General features: G+C 35.2%; 1 protein-coding gene across 1 annotated transcript; it reads right to left on the bottom strand.

Annotated features, from left to right (window-relative positions):
- Positions 1-15,746: 15,746 nt before the first annotated feature.
- Positions 15,747-17,647, bottom strand: LOC116015433 (FCS-Like Zinc finger 15). The gene is made up of 2 exons (XM_031255499.1): positions 17,248-17,647; positions 15,747-16,184 (listed from the first exon to the last, which is right to left on the bottom strand). Exons 1-2 carry the CDS (start codon positions 17,481-17,483, stop codon positions 15,956-15,958), a joined length of 465 nt encoding a protein of 154 aa, XP_031111359.1. The 5' UTR covers positions 17,484-17,647; the 3' UTR covers positions 15,747-15,955.
- Between the last annotated feature and the right edge of the window lie 510 nt (positions 17,648-18,157).

The raw sequence follows: 18,157 nt of genomic DNA, 5'->3' as shown, positions 1-18,157 counted from the left end.
TTTTGAAGATTAGATCTGTCTAGCAGTCAAGATTTGACTCAAATAGACAACCGCTCTGATACCACTTGTTGGTCCCGAAAGGGTGGTGAAAAGTCTAGAGGGGGGGTGAATAGACTTTTCAAGCAAATTAAAAATTAATAACAATTTAACTAAAGATAATTCCAAGTGAATAAATTCAACTTGAAATGCACAGCGGAATAACGTACGTAAAGTGTTATAATTAAAACTCAGTGATGGAGAGGAGATATATCACATGCAATACGATAGAAATACTTGGAATAGCTCAAATATGATATACAATAAATTTGGCTTGCATGCGGACGTAGGAGATAACAAATAATAGCAAACCCAGATAAAAGTGAATAGTGATGAATAGTGCATAGGTCTTGAAATGTTATGAATGCAGGAAATTAACAAAACCAAATAAGCAAGTTGTAGAGATTAAGAAAAAGGGTTTGACAAATATGAATCTTGCAAATCAGTGTGTGTACGTGCAAGCAGATATTATGTGTACAGAGCAAAACATATATGGGAGCAGTAAGTAAATGAGAGAGAGATTTTTAAGTGGTTCGGCCAAACCCAGCCTACGTCCACTCTACTCCTTTCACTATCTTCAATCACCCAGATACAATAGTGAACACCAAGTGCCAACCCAGCACTTCTATCTACACCCAGTAGAGATTTGAGTATCTCGCACAAAGCTATACTCCTACATCAACGAGTGTCTCGCACAAAGCTACACTCCCCAGGGTTTTCACAGGCTCCTCTTGTTACTCAGCCCTCTATCTACACTCTGTAGAAATTTTGGTACAAGGTAGTAAAAGAAAATATTTTTCTCCAACTCTTAGGAACTAAAAATATGGATTTTTGGTTTTTCGAATTTTTCTTGCTTTGCTATTCTCAGATGTATCACACTGCTTTTCTTGCCTATCACTTGTATATCTCCGTCTGTCTTTTTGCTCAAGTGTCTCGTATTTATAGCTGATGAAAGAATTAATCCGTTGGAAAAGATTAATTCTTTATTGTTGATCTCATGTGCTGATTGCAGTCTCTGTATTTCTTTCGCTTCCTGATATTCCTCCTGATCCTCCTTTCCCTCCTGAAATTGTTCCTTCTTCTTTTCCTTATATTCCTCCTGAAATTGCTCATCTTCTTTTCCTTTCTGGTCTTCTCTTTGATTGCTCCTCTATTGCTCCTCTTCTTTTCCTTTCCGGTCTTCTCTTTGAGCAGTCTCTGTATTTCTTCCGCTTCCTGATATTCCTCCTGATCCTCCTTTCCCTCCTGAAATTGTTCCTTCTTCTTTTCCTTATATTCCTCCTGAAATTGCTCATCTTCTTTTCCTTTCTGGTCTTCTCTTTGATTGCTCCTCTATTGCTCCTCTTCTTTTCCTTTCCGGTCTTCTCTTTGAGCAGTCTCTGTATTTCTTCCGCTTCCTGATATTCCTCCTGATCCTCCTTTCCCTCCTGAAATTGCTCCTTCTTCTTTTCCTTATATTCCTCCTGAAATTGCTCCTCTTCTTTTCCTTTCTGGTCTTCTCTACCTGAAATTGCTCCTTCTTCTTTTCCTTATATTCCTCCTGAAATTGCTCCTCTTCTTTTCCTTTCTGGTCTTCTCTATTGCTCCTCTTCTTTTCCTTTCTGGTCTTCTCATATTGCTCCTCTTCTTTTCCTTTCTGGTTTTCTCTTTGATTGCTCCTCTTTTTTTCCTTTCTGGTCTTCTCTTTAATCCTCTTTGATTGCTCCTCTTCTTTTCCTTTCTGGTCCTCTTTGATTGCTCCTCTTCTTTTCCTTTCTGGTCTTCTCTTTGAAGAGAATAATTCCGTTGGAGAGTTGAGTTGATATATTCCACAATGTAGTGTTGCTTTAATCCTCTTTGATTGCTCCTCTTCTTTTCCTTTCTGGTCCTCTTTGATTGCTCCTCTTCTTTTCCTTTCTGGTCTTCTCTTTGATGAGAATAATTCCGTTGGAGAGTTGAGTGGTCTTCTCTTTGATGAGAATAATTCCGTTGGAGAGTTGAGTTGATATCTCTTTGATGAGAATAATTCCGTTGGAGAGTTGAGTTGATATATTCCACAATGTAGTGTTGTGTTTGTAGACACATTATTTTGTAGACATATTCCATAAGGTCTTCTCTTTGATGAGAATAATTCTCCAAGGTCTTCTCTTTGATGAGAATAATTCCGTTGGAGAGCTCAAAGAATAATTCTCCAAGGTCTTCTCTTTGATGAGAATAATTCCGTTGGAGAGTTGAGTGGTCTTCTCTTTGATGAGAATAATTCCGTTGGAGAGTTGAGTTGATATCTCTTTGATGAGAATAATTCCGTTGGAGAGTTGAGTTGATATATTCCACAATGTAGTGTTGTGTTTGTAGACACAAGTTGATATATTCCACAATGTAGTGTTGTGTTTGTAGACACATTTTGATATATTCCACAATGTAGTGTTGTGTTTGTAGACACATTATTTTGTAGACATATTCCATTTTGTAGTGTAGTGTTTGTAGTAGGAATGTGTAGTTGATATATTCCACAATGTAGTGTTGTGTTTGTAGACACAAGTTGATATATTCCACAATGTAGTGTTGTGTTTGTAGACACATTTTGATATATTCCACAATGTAGTGTTGTGTTTGTAGACACATTATTTTGTAGACATATTCCATTTTGTAGTGTAGTGTTTGTAGTAGGAATGTGTAGTGTAGTATTATTTTTTCTTCCTGTTTTCCTGGTGGCAGCTCTGCATATTCTTTATTCCACATATTCCACTAATATTTGGATGGCAAAAATCATTCCCCTAGGATTCAAACACAAGACCATCTACCACATTAACTAAGCTCATCACCAATGAACCATTTGAATCTGTTAGTAACTTTACTGCAAATAATTTATAAGTTCGAATATTTTGGAGGTCTCTAGTTTTCATAAAATCCATGGCTAGGAGAGTTCAAACCATGGACTACTTGCCAACCTTTCAAGTCTCTTACCATCTCTATTGCTTCAACATTTATGTATTTCTTGTGCTCTAAATATTTTTAAGCTCCATGGGATTCAAACCAAGTTCCTTTCTCCTTTTTCAAAAATTCTTCAAGGTTGACTCTTTGACTCTTCTAGGTACATAGTTTACGAAATTTTTGGCTTTCTAATTTTTCAAACTAAAATACATTTTTGGCTCATCAAAATCTAATTACAAATATTCCTAACAATCTCCAACATCAAATGAATCAAAATCCACAATAAGAAGTGAGAAATCACACTAAGCAAGCATAGATTCAAACAACTCAATCCCTAGATAGAATTAGCTACACATATTCATGTATTCAAAATCATAAACTAATTCAATCTAAGAATATAAATTGCAAAATAGAAATAGAAATTGGAAATGAGATTCAAGATAGAATTCACCTAGTAAATGGAATTACAAAACTTCAATCTAATCCTTGTTCTTCACTTCTTTCACCAAATTGAAAATCTCTCTAATTGAAAATGGAAATCTAAGGAATTGCCTAAGAGAAATTCGCCAATATGAAATCTAACTCCTAAAAGGAACTTTTTGGAACTCTTTTTTGGGAACCTCCTGTAAAATCCAAATTAGCTTCCTTAAATAGCCTCCCCAAAATTGCCATACTTTAATTTCCTCCATGTCTCATCCATGTGCACATCCACGCGTGGATGGCCACGTGGATGCGTACTGAAATTCATCCATATTGGCCATTGCGTGGATGGTACTTCCTAGCCATCCCAGGACTTCTTTTTTACTCCTAATGCTCGTTATGCCCATATACCTTGCCAAGTGGCTCGCGGGACCTGTAAAATGTTCTGAAAACATATAAAAGGTAGCTTTGCATGTGATCAGCTTATTAGAGCACGAAATATCATAGATTGGTCACGAATAGACACTAAATCGCTATTAAACTACCCCAATATAGACCTATATAATTAATCATCTTGGGAGCTTATCATTTTTATTCTAAAAAAAATCCATATATTTTCGATGCAAGTAGAAAGAGTTCTGTTGAAGGCTCGTAATCTCGGCGGCGAGCCATTTTTCTTCGTCATCTACCCCGTCAATGAATATCGTACTACTGGTCTTCTTCTTCTCCACAGTTATGAATTTGGATTTTTGCACCTTTTTGATTTTTTTTTATTTTAATTTTTTGAAGAAAAAAAACGAAAAATCCATATACACAATATGTTTAAAAAAAATTGAAAACATATAGATATTCATATATATATATATATATATATATATATATATATATTCTCATAATATTCATACTGGAAATATATATCATACATTCACGCCAAACAATTATCTAAAAAGCATATAATCTAAGAAATATATCCAAAGAACACAAATATAATAGTATAACGTGCATAGAAAAATGCATACTGATGTTGTGTGTATAGTGGAAGTGAAGGTGAAGGTGATAAAACGAAGAGTCAAGACTCCCCGAGTGTCGTGTCTCTCAAGGATGGCGAATGGGAACCGAATACGTGTGGCATTTAGGAAGTTGAAAGGTAAGAGTTGCAAGAATCATAGGGAGAGGGTTGTTCATGGTTGGTTTTGAAGGTAAAAAGGGATTTAGAAAATACAAAAGGTAAAAGGAAGGGGTGAATGTCAAAGTTAAGCCAAAGGATTGATTATCGTAGGTAGCTTGAAATTGGGTTTCGGGATTGATCTAGGGAGTCACGGTATTAGTACCGAGTGGCGTCACACTCAGACTCTCAATCCTCATTCGGTTGAGGCATTTTATCGAACACCTTGCCTACCACTCCTCTCGGATCTCATCCTTTCGATTAAGAGTAGAGATATAGATGAGTTGGGCTCGTGAGAGGGCGCTATCGCGCACTCTCTCACTTCCACTCGGTTTACTAGCTACCCCGGCCGGAAATAGAAGCAAAGATTGAACAACATCATCCATACAAACATCAATCATACTCCCACAAATCTCAAGATCATAAGATAAATTCTAAGCATCAATCCATAGATTAACAAGGGCACACACACCCAAACTAATCTACTCTAACATGATGAACATTCAAACAACAAAGCAAAATACTCAATGTAATAAATCTAAAGAGGCAATCTAAATGGAGAGAGTATGTTACCAAAGGAATGGTGAATTTGACATCTTCAATCCATCTTCATTAATCTAAGAGATCTATTATAATCTAAGGGAAAAGAGTGTGTTTTTCCTCCCCAAAGGGGAAGGAATAGAAAGAGAAATCAGATCTAAAGCTTTTGGGGGCTGCTGGGAACTGATCTAAAAGACCTATAAAGGGCATATATATAGCCCCCAAAATCTCGCCCTAATAATTTCCGCGTTGTGTTGCGTCCACGCGGCTCACACGCGTGTGAGCGTGCGTGGGAGCAATCTAGTAAGCAACCACGCCGCTCACACGCGTGTGAGCATGCATGGTGAATAATTCTTCTTCCGTCTTCTTCTATGCTGTATCTCTCGACGATACGGTTCCATAGCCACCTACCTCGCCTCATTCGAACATTCCTAGCTCCGGTTACGTCCGTTTTACTAAAGTGTCGCCTGAATGCCCTGCGAAGTGCAAAAATTGTGCAAATTATATTGAAACACACAAGATTAGTCCCTAGACCTATATGCAATGAAATTAACCTATCTTAGCATGTTTCTAGGCCTAATGGACATCTATTATAACATATTTCACACCTAAATGACCCCTAAAATATGGCTACTTTTGGCACTTATCAAATTTTCCACACTTTAACTTTGCTTGTCCTCAAGCAATTCACAATTAAACGCTAATCATTTAAGTGCCAAAGGTAGCTGTGTTACTCAATCAATTAATCGGTCTATCAACTCTAGGGTGTAACAACGGAGTGGGTGAAATTCCACACATTATCTACACAGAATGGTAACCACATGCCATACACTCTAAGAATATACAAACGAAGCAAAACCCCTATGGTCTCATTTGGACAATGCAACGCACACAACCTTCATTCAACCAAGCATGCAATCCAAATTAGATTCACCTCAAATTTTACAAAGGCCTTCAAGCCGAGCCCCCTAGTGGGAACGATGTGCACACCTCAACCAATACTTTTCAACTAAACGCCAAAGCCCAACGCGTAAAATAAGTGAGGGTAAGGACATGGACCGCTCATCGCCATGGCTTGGGCGATCACTCTTTCTTCTCACTTCCTAGGATAACGCCATTGGGCGACCCGACTTCACATGGAGCTCCATGCTTTTTCGAAGACAGTGCAATGGGTGCCCGAATCCTAGCGAAGCGGCTCACCTCCGCTCTATTTTCTCATCTCCTATGAGCATTTTATGTGGACAACTGACTCCAGGTATAGCTTTTGCTTTTTATGAAGACTATGGTTGAACACAACCTAGCGAGATGGCTTTCCTCAATTTTTATCTCTAGGATTGGCCTTTTGCCTTTTCTACTGTTTCTCCATATAACCCCTCATGCCTTTTTCTTGGGATTAAGGGATTTTTCACTCTAAGCTCACTATTAGGCTCACCTTTTGCCCCATGCCCTACCAAGATTAGTTCAATTCCAGGCTTCGCTTTCACTTATCTTTCTAAAATTAAGGGGTGCACACTCCCACTTCGAGAGATCATTGACTAAGGTCTAAGGAAAATAAGAGGTGAATATCATGCAAGCATTCAAGAATTTTAAGCTCATTTGGTCAAAGAAGGGGTACTTCCCATGGATATTCAAAGACAAAAAAAAATTATTTTTGGCATATGATTAACATTCTCCCTAGATAATGTGAACAATGACACACTCTCCAAAGATAAAACACACCCATAAGATAAGACCAATAAATCAATCAAGCAAATAAGACATTATAAGCACAAGGTGCATCCTTTCCACACTTTAAAACAAACATCATCCTTGATGTTGCCGTGAAGATCAAGTGGAACAAAGGAGCACGGTCATTCAAAATTAATCAAACCCTTTCCACACTTTAGAAGTGTTTCTGGGGGTGTGGGGTATCAACAATATAGCATTTTGTGGGTGCAAAATAGCGTGTGCTTATCAAGTATGCAAGGAACACGTATAACAATTCAATTTCCACACTTTATAATTGAAAAACGAGGTACGAAAAGGTAAAAGGGATAAGAGGTTTACAACCAAGTAAGCATCCCTTCATTTCCACACTTTAAGCTTCTAGCATCTCTTTTGCCTTCGTTCTCCAAGCTACATGAAACAATGTTAGCGCAAGAAGACAACCAATTGACGTGCAATGGCCTGGCGGAAGTTGTTTTGTTTATAATGAAACCATTAAAGCATAAATCCTAAAACAAGGTAAGTAATTAAAACGAAAGCAATAAGAAAGATATGTAAATCAAGAAAGGAGATGATTTTTGGCACGGCCAGACCTTGGAGACTCATAAAAATTGGATGAAAAGAAAATAATGCACGAAAACTGTCCAGGACCTGTCCACGCGGACTCACACGCGTGGTGGTCCTCGTGGGTCAGCACTGGAAAGATTCCACGCCTGTCACCACGCGTGTGAGCAGGCGTGGTCAGCAGTGCTGATCACCTTCTTTGTCTCCTGGCTTTTGCCTTCCATGTTTGATCCAGTTTAGCTCATTTGTCATGGCTTAGCACCAAAATCACCTGCATTGTTAGCTCAAGCAAGGCTATTCTAAAAAGAAAATTTCTAATAAATAAGAAAAAGGAAAAGTAAACAAGAAATAAAGTTCTAATCTAAGGATAACGTTGGGATTGCCTCCCAAGTGCGCCATGGTTTAACGTCTCCTAGCCAGACGTTGTGTGCTCTATCCTTCGAAACACACAGATTTTGGGACCTTACCAAGCGTCCCGTGAACCTTTGCTTCAAGGAATACCCCAAGATGGGTAACATCCTTGAATACCCACAAAAATAAAGGAAGAACGAAATGCATGATTGGAAGAATTTTAGCATCAAACACCCTCCTTAACTCTTCTAGGATGGTGTCTACTTCCTTTTCCTCATCCTCTCTTCCCCTAAAGATCTCCTCATTTTCTTCAAACCATATATCCTCACTCCCATTTTCATTTTCGCATGTGGTCAAGTCTCTCCACTCAACTCTCTCAACAAGATCAAATGTGTGAATCTCATCATTTTCTATCATCCCTTCCTCTCCTTCCCTTCTCTCATCTTCCCAAAAATTACTCTCACTCTCACAAGAGTAGAACGAAGCATCATCCCCCTCACTCATAAATTCATTTTCACCCAAGACAAAGGATTCATCTTCCAAAAAGTTAAAGCAATCATATTCATATTTAAACAAAAGAGAATCCTTATAGTCATAAGTCAATACATCAAAATTTTTCATGGAATCATCCTCCCGAAATTTAAAGCAATCATAATCACATGTGATGGAAATATTAATGCAAAGGGAGTCATCCACACAAGTGTGAAGGGTGTTTTCAAAAAGAGCACAAGGATTTTCAAGAAGATTAGCGCAAGAAAGATTATGAATTTTACCACATTTTGGCTCTTCGTCTTCCCACACTAGCTCAATGTCATCATCCTCACTCTCCATCTCTACCTCCTTTTGATATTCCAATTCGAAAATTGGAACCTCTTCAAGCACCGAGGCATAACAATCTACGTTTTCTTCAACATCCACCTCTTTGCTAGCATTTTGCGCTTTTTCAACCTCTTGTGCAATCCTTGGATTGGCTTCCAAAGTGGGGATGTCATCTATGATGGTGGAGTTAGCTCGGGACTCATTCATTTTCATGAGCTCCTCCATCATGGATAGTATCTTCGTTTCAACCTCTTCTAATGGAAGTCTTTCCTCCCGGAGGGTAGCGAGATAATCTTTTAGTTCGCTCTTGATTTCGGCTTTTAAATTAGACATATCCTCCTTGGCCATCCCCGTGAATGCATCAATTTTTGCTTTTAAAATTTCAATTTCGTCCTTGGCCGGTGGGTTATAATCACAAGGATTGGTATGGGTATTATATGGGAAAGAGGGTGGTGTTTCAAAGAAATGTGTACTATCGTTTTCTTGATGAATTTGTGATGGAGGTGGGTAGTAGGTGTTTAGGTGGGAATTGGGGAATGAATTTGACTCGGGAGTATAGTTTGGGTCGATTGTTCTCATCATTTGTGCAAGCTTACTCTCTATGCTTTGGGATATTTCTTTGGAGCTTAATGAGTCAATTTCTTGAAAATATGGTGATTGTGAAGGGTAATTTTCTTGGAAAGGTGGAGGTGGTGTTTCAAATGGGTATGGGTGATGATTGGGTGTATGAAATGGATAGTGATATGGACGTGTGAGCGTGCGTGGTGAAGTTTGCTTCTTCTGTCTTCTTCTATGTTGTAGCTCTCAATGATACGGTTTCATAGCCACCTGCCTCGCCTCATTCGGACATTCCTAGCTCCGGTTACGTCCGTTTTACTGAAGTGTCGCTGGAATGCCCTACGAAGTGCAAGAATTGTGCAAATTATATTGAAACACACAAGATTAGTCCCTAGACCTATATGCAATGAAATTAACCTATCTTAGCATGTTTCTAGGCCTAATGGACATCTATTATAGCATATTTCACACCTAAATGACACCTAAAATATGGCTACTTTTGGCACTTACCACATACCATTCACCGGAGTTGAGCGTGCTGATAACATGTTGTAAATTCTTGGTTGTGCTTGTTGGCCAGTTAACTCCTAACAGTGAATTGCAAGAAGTTTCAAAGTATAAGCTAAAACAGGGCAAATAGCAAAATAGTATAGAGAGTAGGAAAAAATGATAGGGAGAAGAGTCAACACTTTTTCCAATACTTCATCTTACAATATATATTACAATGACATAGTTGTTAAAAATAGTCATCCCATAATAATGTCCATAAATAAGATTTTATAACATTTTAATTTTTAATTTATTGTATTTATATCAATTTTAAGTTCTTCTAAATTAATTCGAATACAATGAAGTATACTATAAACTTGTATACTACATTAATTAAATGATTCATAAAAAGTAAACTAGAAGAACATTTATGAAAGTGCGTGATCATATAGTTAAGATAGTTCGGTTCAAATTGTTAGGAATATTTTTTTTTGAATACTATTGACCCCGTTACATGTAGTATCTGTCCATACACTTTCTCAACCTACTGAAGCCCAACAAAGTCAACATTGCCCCCACTGAGGCTCGAACCCATGACCTCCTACTTGGGAGAATCACTTCATGCCGCTTGACCACAAGGCCTTTGGCAATTGTTAGGAATATAAAAGACATAAAAGCAATAACGACTCAAAGTAATTTGTTAACCCTGTTCGGAATGTAGTTCCTACGTCTTGGGAGGGAGGATCACTTTGATTTGCCCAACTCTTCATTGAATCAATGTAAAAGATTGTACCGACAATGTCAATTGAATAGACGCGGAGAACTCTCGGATATTCTTCAATTCACCATCCTTCGAGTTCTGCCTTGAAGAGTTGTCAAGATCTTGATCGCCTAATCTTCTTATGTTGAGTCTCCCTCTCAATAGCAGCACACCATGCTTTGATCAGAGTGAATACGTGCCCATATTCTCTCATGAGAATTCCAACTTGAATCAAAGGTAGTCTTTGTCAAGTTCTCTTTTCAGGTCAATCAGACATAATCTGTGGATCAATCTGTGTAGAATCAACAAAACTTCTGTAAGGATAATCTCCATATTTATAACAGTTGGGATTGGAATAAGTTGTAACTGAATAACCGCTCTGAACAATCTCGTTTGAACTACTATGTGTCCTGGTTCAGGTCCAAGTCTTCATGTCTTCAAATCTCTGAGTCTTCTGAACTTCATGCTGAACTAGATACCTACTAATAGAGACTCGATCTACTCTTAATATAATAAGACTTAAACTTCTTATGTTTCTGAACTATCAAATAGAATAATTGATTGACATGAAACTAAAACAACTTAGGGAGTTTTGTCCTTTCAGATACTCTTTTAATAAAACCATTTTAATAACAATTTAAATTGTTAATTAAATTATTCATAAAAAATAGACTAAAAACATTTAATTTGTCATGTGGAGCGATGAAAAAGGTAAAATAAAAGAGAAAAGCTAAAGGAAAGTGCTGCTAGTGAGATTCCAACATGTGACATAAGCCATTTAACAAGTTTAGAGTTCCACCTTCCCCTGGCTGGAATTTGAAAGATAAGGAGAGTTAGATTTTATAGTGGTTCAGCTAAACTAGCTTACTACACTCTTATCCTAAAACTCTTAGGAGAATTGCACTATCACTCTTTAATAATAAGTGAACACATAGCCAGCCTCATATCTCAGGTTTTTCACAATATACACTTTATTCTTACTCGATCGATCTCAGTCATGCACTATGCTTACTTCGTAGTGGGTCACACATCTTGTGACTACTCTAATTCCAACACGCTTAACCACATATTCTTTTGGCTATCTGGTTGTCATATCCTACTTAAAACCAATTGGTGATAAGTAGGTAGACATTAACCATTTAACCGCATCCCTCCATGGTAAAGTCACAACCCCATGTCTTGAATCAAGCAGGGGTTGAACTCGGCCAACCCGGCCGATGCCTAACAATCCCTCTCCCAGCACCTGTCGCAACTCACCTCACCATTGATTCGAAGCCATGACCTCGACTTTAATACCAATTGGATCTTAGCGTTGCACTATGTTTACTTCCCAGTGGTCACCAATCCTGTGACTATTGTAAGTGAAGCACGTTTAACCATAGAGTTTTTTGGCTATCTGATTGTCATATCCAACTTAAAACCAAGTGGTGATAAGTAAGTATACATTAATCATTTAATCACATCCCTCCACATCTCGAATCGGGCAGGGGTTGAACTCGGCTAACCTGGCCGACGCCCAACAAGTTAATCACAAAATTATTCGAATTTCTCCAACTATATAGACCTTGGTTTGAGGTTCTTCATTACTTTGCCAAAGTCTTGAACTTGATCTCTGCTTTGTTTTCCATCACTTGTCTATTCTAGCGTGCTTATAAGCTTATTTTTATGCATTTATATATTTTATCGTATCAAAAGACTAGCACCACATTCTGATTTGAATGGGGTTATTTATAAACCCATTTGAATATGTCCATTGGAAGGAAACAAATTCGTATCGCATATTATCCATCGTGCAATAACCAGTGGATATTGTCTTTGGTTACTTTTGTCAGATTTTCAGCCGTTACTTTGCTTTTAGCTCCTGATTTCTTGTTTTTTATACTGCACCTTTTGCATTGGCCATTTATGGGAATCCTCCTTGGAATGTGTACCAATGACACATTGAACCTTTGTAACATTCTTATTGCATGTTCTGACTTTTGAGGTTGATTACTATTCGGTTACAAAATGTTAGATTAGTTAATCCATTAAGATAACTTTTACTTCTTAGAATCACTTTCCATGTCATACATCATCAACCTTTCAGATTTGACTTACTGAAAGTAAATATTTTTACCTTTCGAAAGTAACTAACTATTCGGTTAGTGATTTTCAAAAAAAAACTATTCGGTTAGTTTTACTTTCTGGTCAAGGTTGGCCCTTCCACTTTTCAACCATATAACCTCCCGGACTTCAACTCTTCAAATCTTCAATCCTCAGCTTTCAAGTCTTCAGTACTTCTCGAGCTTCAACTTTCCGAATCCTGACTTTTCGAAGATTAACCTTTCGGGAGTTATTGTTCACAACCTTCCAATGTTTGACTATCCTAAGGTTACTTTTCGAATTATATTTACTTTTTCCGGCATATTTACTTTTCGATTAGTAAAGTTCATTTCTAAAGTTGACCTTTTAGATTTACATGAGAAATTCTTAAGTCTAGAAAATTAAAAATAATTGGGGATCTAAACTTTCTAATTTGTTCAGTATCATCAAAATCTAACTATTACACTTGTTCCTACCATTTTATGGACTTATCAACGATTATCAAAATCACATTAAGAAGTCTACATTTACTTTAAAATGAAATTATTAGGACATAATGTGTATTTTCAATTTTAATCTTCTACAATAATACTCCTCTTTATTATTATCTTTTTATCACAAGTTGAAAATACTCATTTTGATAATATTTTAAATTAACAAATAAAATTTTATGCTATTTAAATTTGATATATAAAAATCATATTAATTATTTACTTATTTTACTTGTTACATTGGGTATTAGTATAGTTGTACAATGCGCATGCTATAAGTAGTGTGTGTATTTTAGAGTAGCTGGTAGTAAATGATTTTATGTTTAGCATCCAACTTATTTTTGTCAAAAGTAATAAAGTATAAATTAGAATGTCAACTACTATAAACATAAAACAATAACATTTTTGTAAATAGTGAAAATAAAATTATCATTTATTTATAAAATGTCAATGTTGATTTTTGTAATTTTTTTTTTTAAATTGTTACTGAAATCAAATGGTTTACAGTTGAACCTCACTGATTTTGTTGGTTTGATATAAGTGTTGTTTTCTTTTTCCTCTTCTTCTACTTTTTCTTTCATACGGAATTTTTTTAACCACCCATAATTAAAGTTTTTCAAGTAAAAAAAAATATTTTTGTTCACAAAATTCAGTGGGGCAAACCAGTGCATCAATGTGTTATTTAATGAGTGGGTGCAAGGAAAGAGAAGTGATATGATAGATTCTCCTAACCCGGTTTTTTTTTTTTTTTTAAATATCCCAACCCGTATTTGTTTGTGGATATTTTTAATAGGAATAAGGTTTAAATTGACCACTGACCGTAACCTGAAAGTGCAATTAGGTCACTAAATCAAAAAAAAATGTAATTAGGTCACTGAATACTCTAAATATATGCAATTTCACCTTATAGTAGTAGTAGTAACCTGATGAAATGCATAATAACATGTTATCAGGTGAAATTGAATATGTTTGAAATGTTCAATGACATAATTGTACTTTTTTTTGTTCAATGGCCTAATTATACTTTCAGGTTACGTTTAGCGGTCAATTTCAACCTTATTCCTTTTTAATAAAAAAACATAAGAATTGGAATGAAAGTATTCGCACTTCCCAAAAAAAAAATACTCAAAACTGAAAATTTTTATCAGTTTGGAATATATCAATCCAATATTATTCTAATTACCAAAGCATCTTTGAAACTCAAAATCACTAAATATCTTTCTATTTTATTTGATTTTGACATTTAATCCAACTTGTGAGCTTGACTTCAATTACAAAAAAAAAAAAAAAAAAAAANAAAAAAAAAAAAAAAAAAAAAAGTTCTCTTAAATTTTATTAGGGTTTCTTGTTTGCAGTAGCAACATACTTTTATTTCTTAACTATTAATGTGATCAAATTTAATCTTTTAATATTTTAAATCAATCAAATTCAGTTTAAACCAACTTGGTTAGCGTGAGTAGTCATTCAGTCTTGTCCCTTATTAAGAGAGGTCAGGAGTTTGAACCCCTTCTTCTATGAAAAAACCAATCTGGCCAGCACTTGGCAAATTATGCTATGGACCCGGTGTTCACAATTTAAAAACTCTATGTTCACAATTTTAAATTTCAATATATAAAAATAATACATTAATCACTATTCACAATTTTTGAACTCTATATTCACAATTTTATTATATAGATTCAAAAATTGTGTTATACTATTGAATATATAGTTATGAAATTGTGAATATAGAGTTCTGAAATTGTGAACATAGAGTTCTGTAATTGTTAACATAGAGTTTTGTAATTGTAAATATATAGAGTTCAAAAATTATGAATATAGAGTTCAAAAATTGTGAACATAGAGTACTAAAATTGTGAACATAGATCTGGGTCCACCTAACAAGGTGGACTCGTCGTGTCCATGGCATAACAACCGCCAGCACTTTGTCCCTTAATTGGGCCGACTCGGTGCAAACAAGGATTAGCCTAAGGATAGTAAGGGCTTAAAGGTGTCTCTTATAGTTATGGCATGCTCAGGACACCTCGTGGTTTGACCCAAAAAATTCAATTTAAAATGTCATCATTTATACAAACTTGAGGGCATTACAAACTAGATCCGGTGTATGCCCGATTCAAAAAAGTCAATTGGCTAAATTTAGTTAAATTAATTGTAAAAAATTAGCCAGGATCTTGTCGTCAAACAGTATGAAGTGACTCTTTCAAATTAGAGATTATGGATTCATGCCTCTGGGGCAATGTTGACTATTTGGACTTCAGTAAGTTGAAAAAGTATATATTGACAGATATTAAATGTAACAGGGTCAATAGTACTCAAACTAAAAAAAAAATTGTCAACAATTAATAAAACTAGATTTCAATTTTTATTTTTTTGTACTTCCCAAATATTATCCACTATTCTTAAAAAGAAAAAAAGTTTACAATGGTAGGGATCAAAATGTCATGCCTGTATTTTGTATTTTGCAATATTATATTCTACTCTTTATGTATCTTAATGAAAGACGACATATTATAAAATTTTTCTTATAAAATAAATACCGTAAATAATTTTGTATTTTTCCATTACCATTTCAATAGAAGTTAAAAGTCAAAGAAGTTATCTGGCCTCATGGCCAAAAGTGAAGAAACATATATATATTTCTTCAAACTATATTCTTATTTTAGTATAAAACAAGTTCTTTCTACCAGAAACCTAGACTTCAAAGTTCAAACTACAATTTTAATTCTTGACATATGTTTCAACAATAAATCTAATAACAATTATGGAAGAGTGAGTGTAATTAATTAATAATTAAAAATCTGAAAAATACACATTAATTAAAATATTTGTAGGTAATAGAATTTTTTTTTAAAAAAAATGACAGAGGAAGGATAAACAAATAGCTAATGCCAATCCTGTCCAGCCAAATCAAACGCAGAGGCAGGCTCAAAAGTTGAAGGAAGCAGAGACAGAAATATTTCACGAGGACACCACTGTCATTACAAAATGTCGCAAGCCGCAAGGGTAAAACCGGAAGCGTAAATTATAGCAAAAACTATTTTCTTGGATATATTATTTAATTTTTCAGTATGCAAAGGCATTGGGTCTGTTTCCGGTGGCTCCTCGGCGAGCCTTGGGAGGAGGAGGAGGAGCCGCCGCCGCCGGTGACGGCGTTGGACGTTGGGGTTTCATGGCAGCCAATGAACAGTGATCTCTCTTTGATGACGGCGCTTTCGTAGCCGCCGCTTGCCCTTCTTCGTCCATCCCTATTTGCCTGCACCTGCACTCCACGCTGCAAAATCCTCTATCTCCCCTACCATCATCATTATAAAATTAATTAAAGTAACACCTTGTGTTAACCAAAAATTATAGTGTATTTTGAAGTCAATATAAATAAAAGACAAAATAATATACTTGACTTAATTCTATTTTTTATCTTAGATTTATAAATAACAATTCACTTTTAATAAAAAAAAAATTTCAAAACATCTTCATTTAGTCCTAGTAATATTATAGTATAATCATTTTTTTTGTTCTCAATCAGCAAAATCATTGAAACGTCGTTAAATACAAAGATATTTTAATTTTTTTAATAAATAGTGGGTCGACCCGTTATATTTTTATTTTTATTATTTAAAAAAAAATCATAATTAAAAACTTAAATGTCTTTGTAGTTTACTTAATATAAATGATTCTGTTAATAAAGTACTAAAAATAATCATACCACGATAATACTAGAATCAAATGAAATTGTTCTAAAAAAACAAAAGAGACTAAAAATGGATCGGAACAAAATTGGAATTAACTCCTAATAACAATATCATTATATATTTTTTTTAAATAACATTGAAAAAAAAAACAAAAATATCACCCATATTAATCCTCATTTATCACTTATACACGCGCACACATATAATCATACAAAGAAATTGGCATGAACAACAATATGAATATTGCGTTTATGTGGTCAACTTATCATTTGAGATAAACATCGAAACCATTTTATTCTAACCAACTTGTATTAACGTTGTTTATGTTGTCGGGTAATTGATATATCTCGCCTTTTCCTTTGAAGTGGCATCTGATCTGGTCATTTAACTTTAAAACCCTTTTGACAAATCAAAAAGATTCACATAAATAAAGCTAAGTGTTAAAAGGAAGAGCTAAGTATATATATATAGAGGAGAAGAGCGTAATCAAAGGGTAACTCAAGTAATAAATGAACTTCTTTGTAGAAAAGACTCTTAGGATAACTCAGATTTGATTTTCATAAATAACATTTTTTCTTGAACCAACTCCCGTGGATTAAGAAAGACGGAGATAGCTCTGGAATATCTAATAGTTATAAAAAAAAAAAAAAGTAGAAGAGTGCTCACTTGTACATGTAGATGTCTTTGCCAGGCAAGAGTTTCCGCTTACAGAGATAACAGGAATGAAGAAAGGCGGCGGGCGGAGAGGGTCTCCGGGAAAAAGGAGAAACAGGGGTGGGAGAGGAAGAGGTAGGTGAAGGAGGTTTGATGATCATATTACTAGCTTTGCTAACTACTTGTGAACTGCTACTTGAGGTGGCGTTATCCTTGTGGCCTTCCAGTACTACACTGAGCCCCACCATCTCATTGCTTTTACTCAACCTCCTCACGGCGGTGGACGGCGGCGGCTGACTGAGGAGAGGGCGAATTGAAGACTTTAGTTTTGGAAGGTAAAAGAGGTTAGGACAAGTATATACAAGTAGAGAGTGGAGAAGTACTGCTTTTCAGGGAAGCGGGCCAATTGCTTTACTATGATAAATTCTTACTTAACTACCTATAAAGTCAATAAATACATAATTGAAACTTAATGAATAACCATTATATATATATATAAACTAATTATTATATAGTTTGTTAGAAAAATATATTATCTCGTATTAAATTTTTTCTACCAAAATATAATATTTCTTATTATTTTACATGATTTTAATGCATTACAGTCCACATTCATTATTTATCAATGAATTAGAGAACAAAAGCAATGAATACAATACTTATCATATTCATATAGGACAAGTGATCACGTTTGTAAAGTATAATTCTTATACTTGATAGTATGATTTATCTCTTTTTATGTAATTTGTAAATTATTATAAATGAATGAGTGTTTAGTCATTACACACTTTCAAATTAAATAGTGATTATAAATCTACCAAGAAAATTGAACATTTATTTACAAACAATAAAATTAATAATCTCTTTGTAATACACCATATTTCTTTTTTAGAATTCAACATTCAAGGGGATCTATTATGGG

Source organism: Ipomoea triloba, chromosome 4, assembly GCF_003576645.1.
Source record: "Ipomoea triloba cultivar NCNSP0323 chromosome 4, ASM357664v1".
In the NCBI taxonomy this organism is placed as follows: domain Eukaryota; kingdom Viridiplantae; phylum Streptophyta; class Magnoliopsida; order Solanales; family Convolvulaceae; genus Ipomoea; species Ipomoea triloba.
Note: the sequence above shows the minus strand (reverse complement) of the source record. Positions and strands in the feature narration are given on the sequence as shown.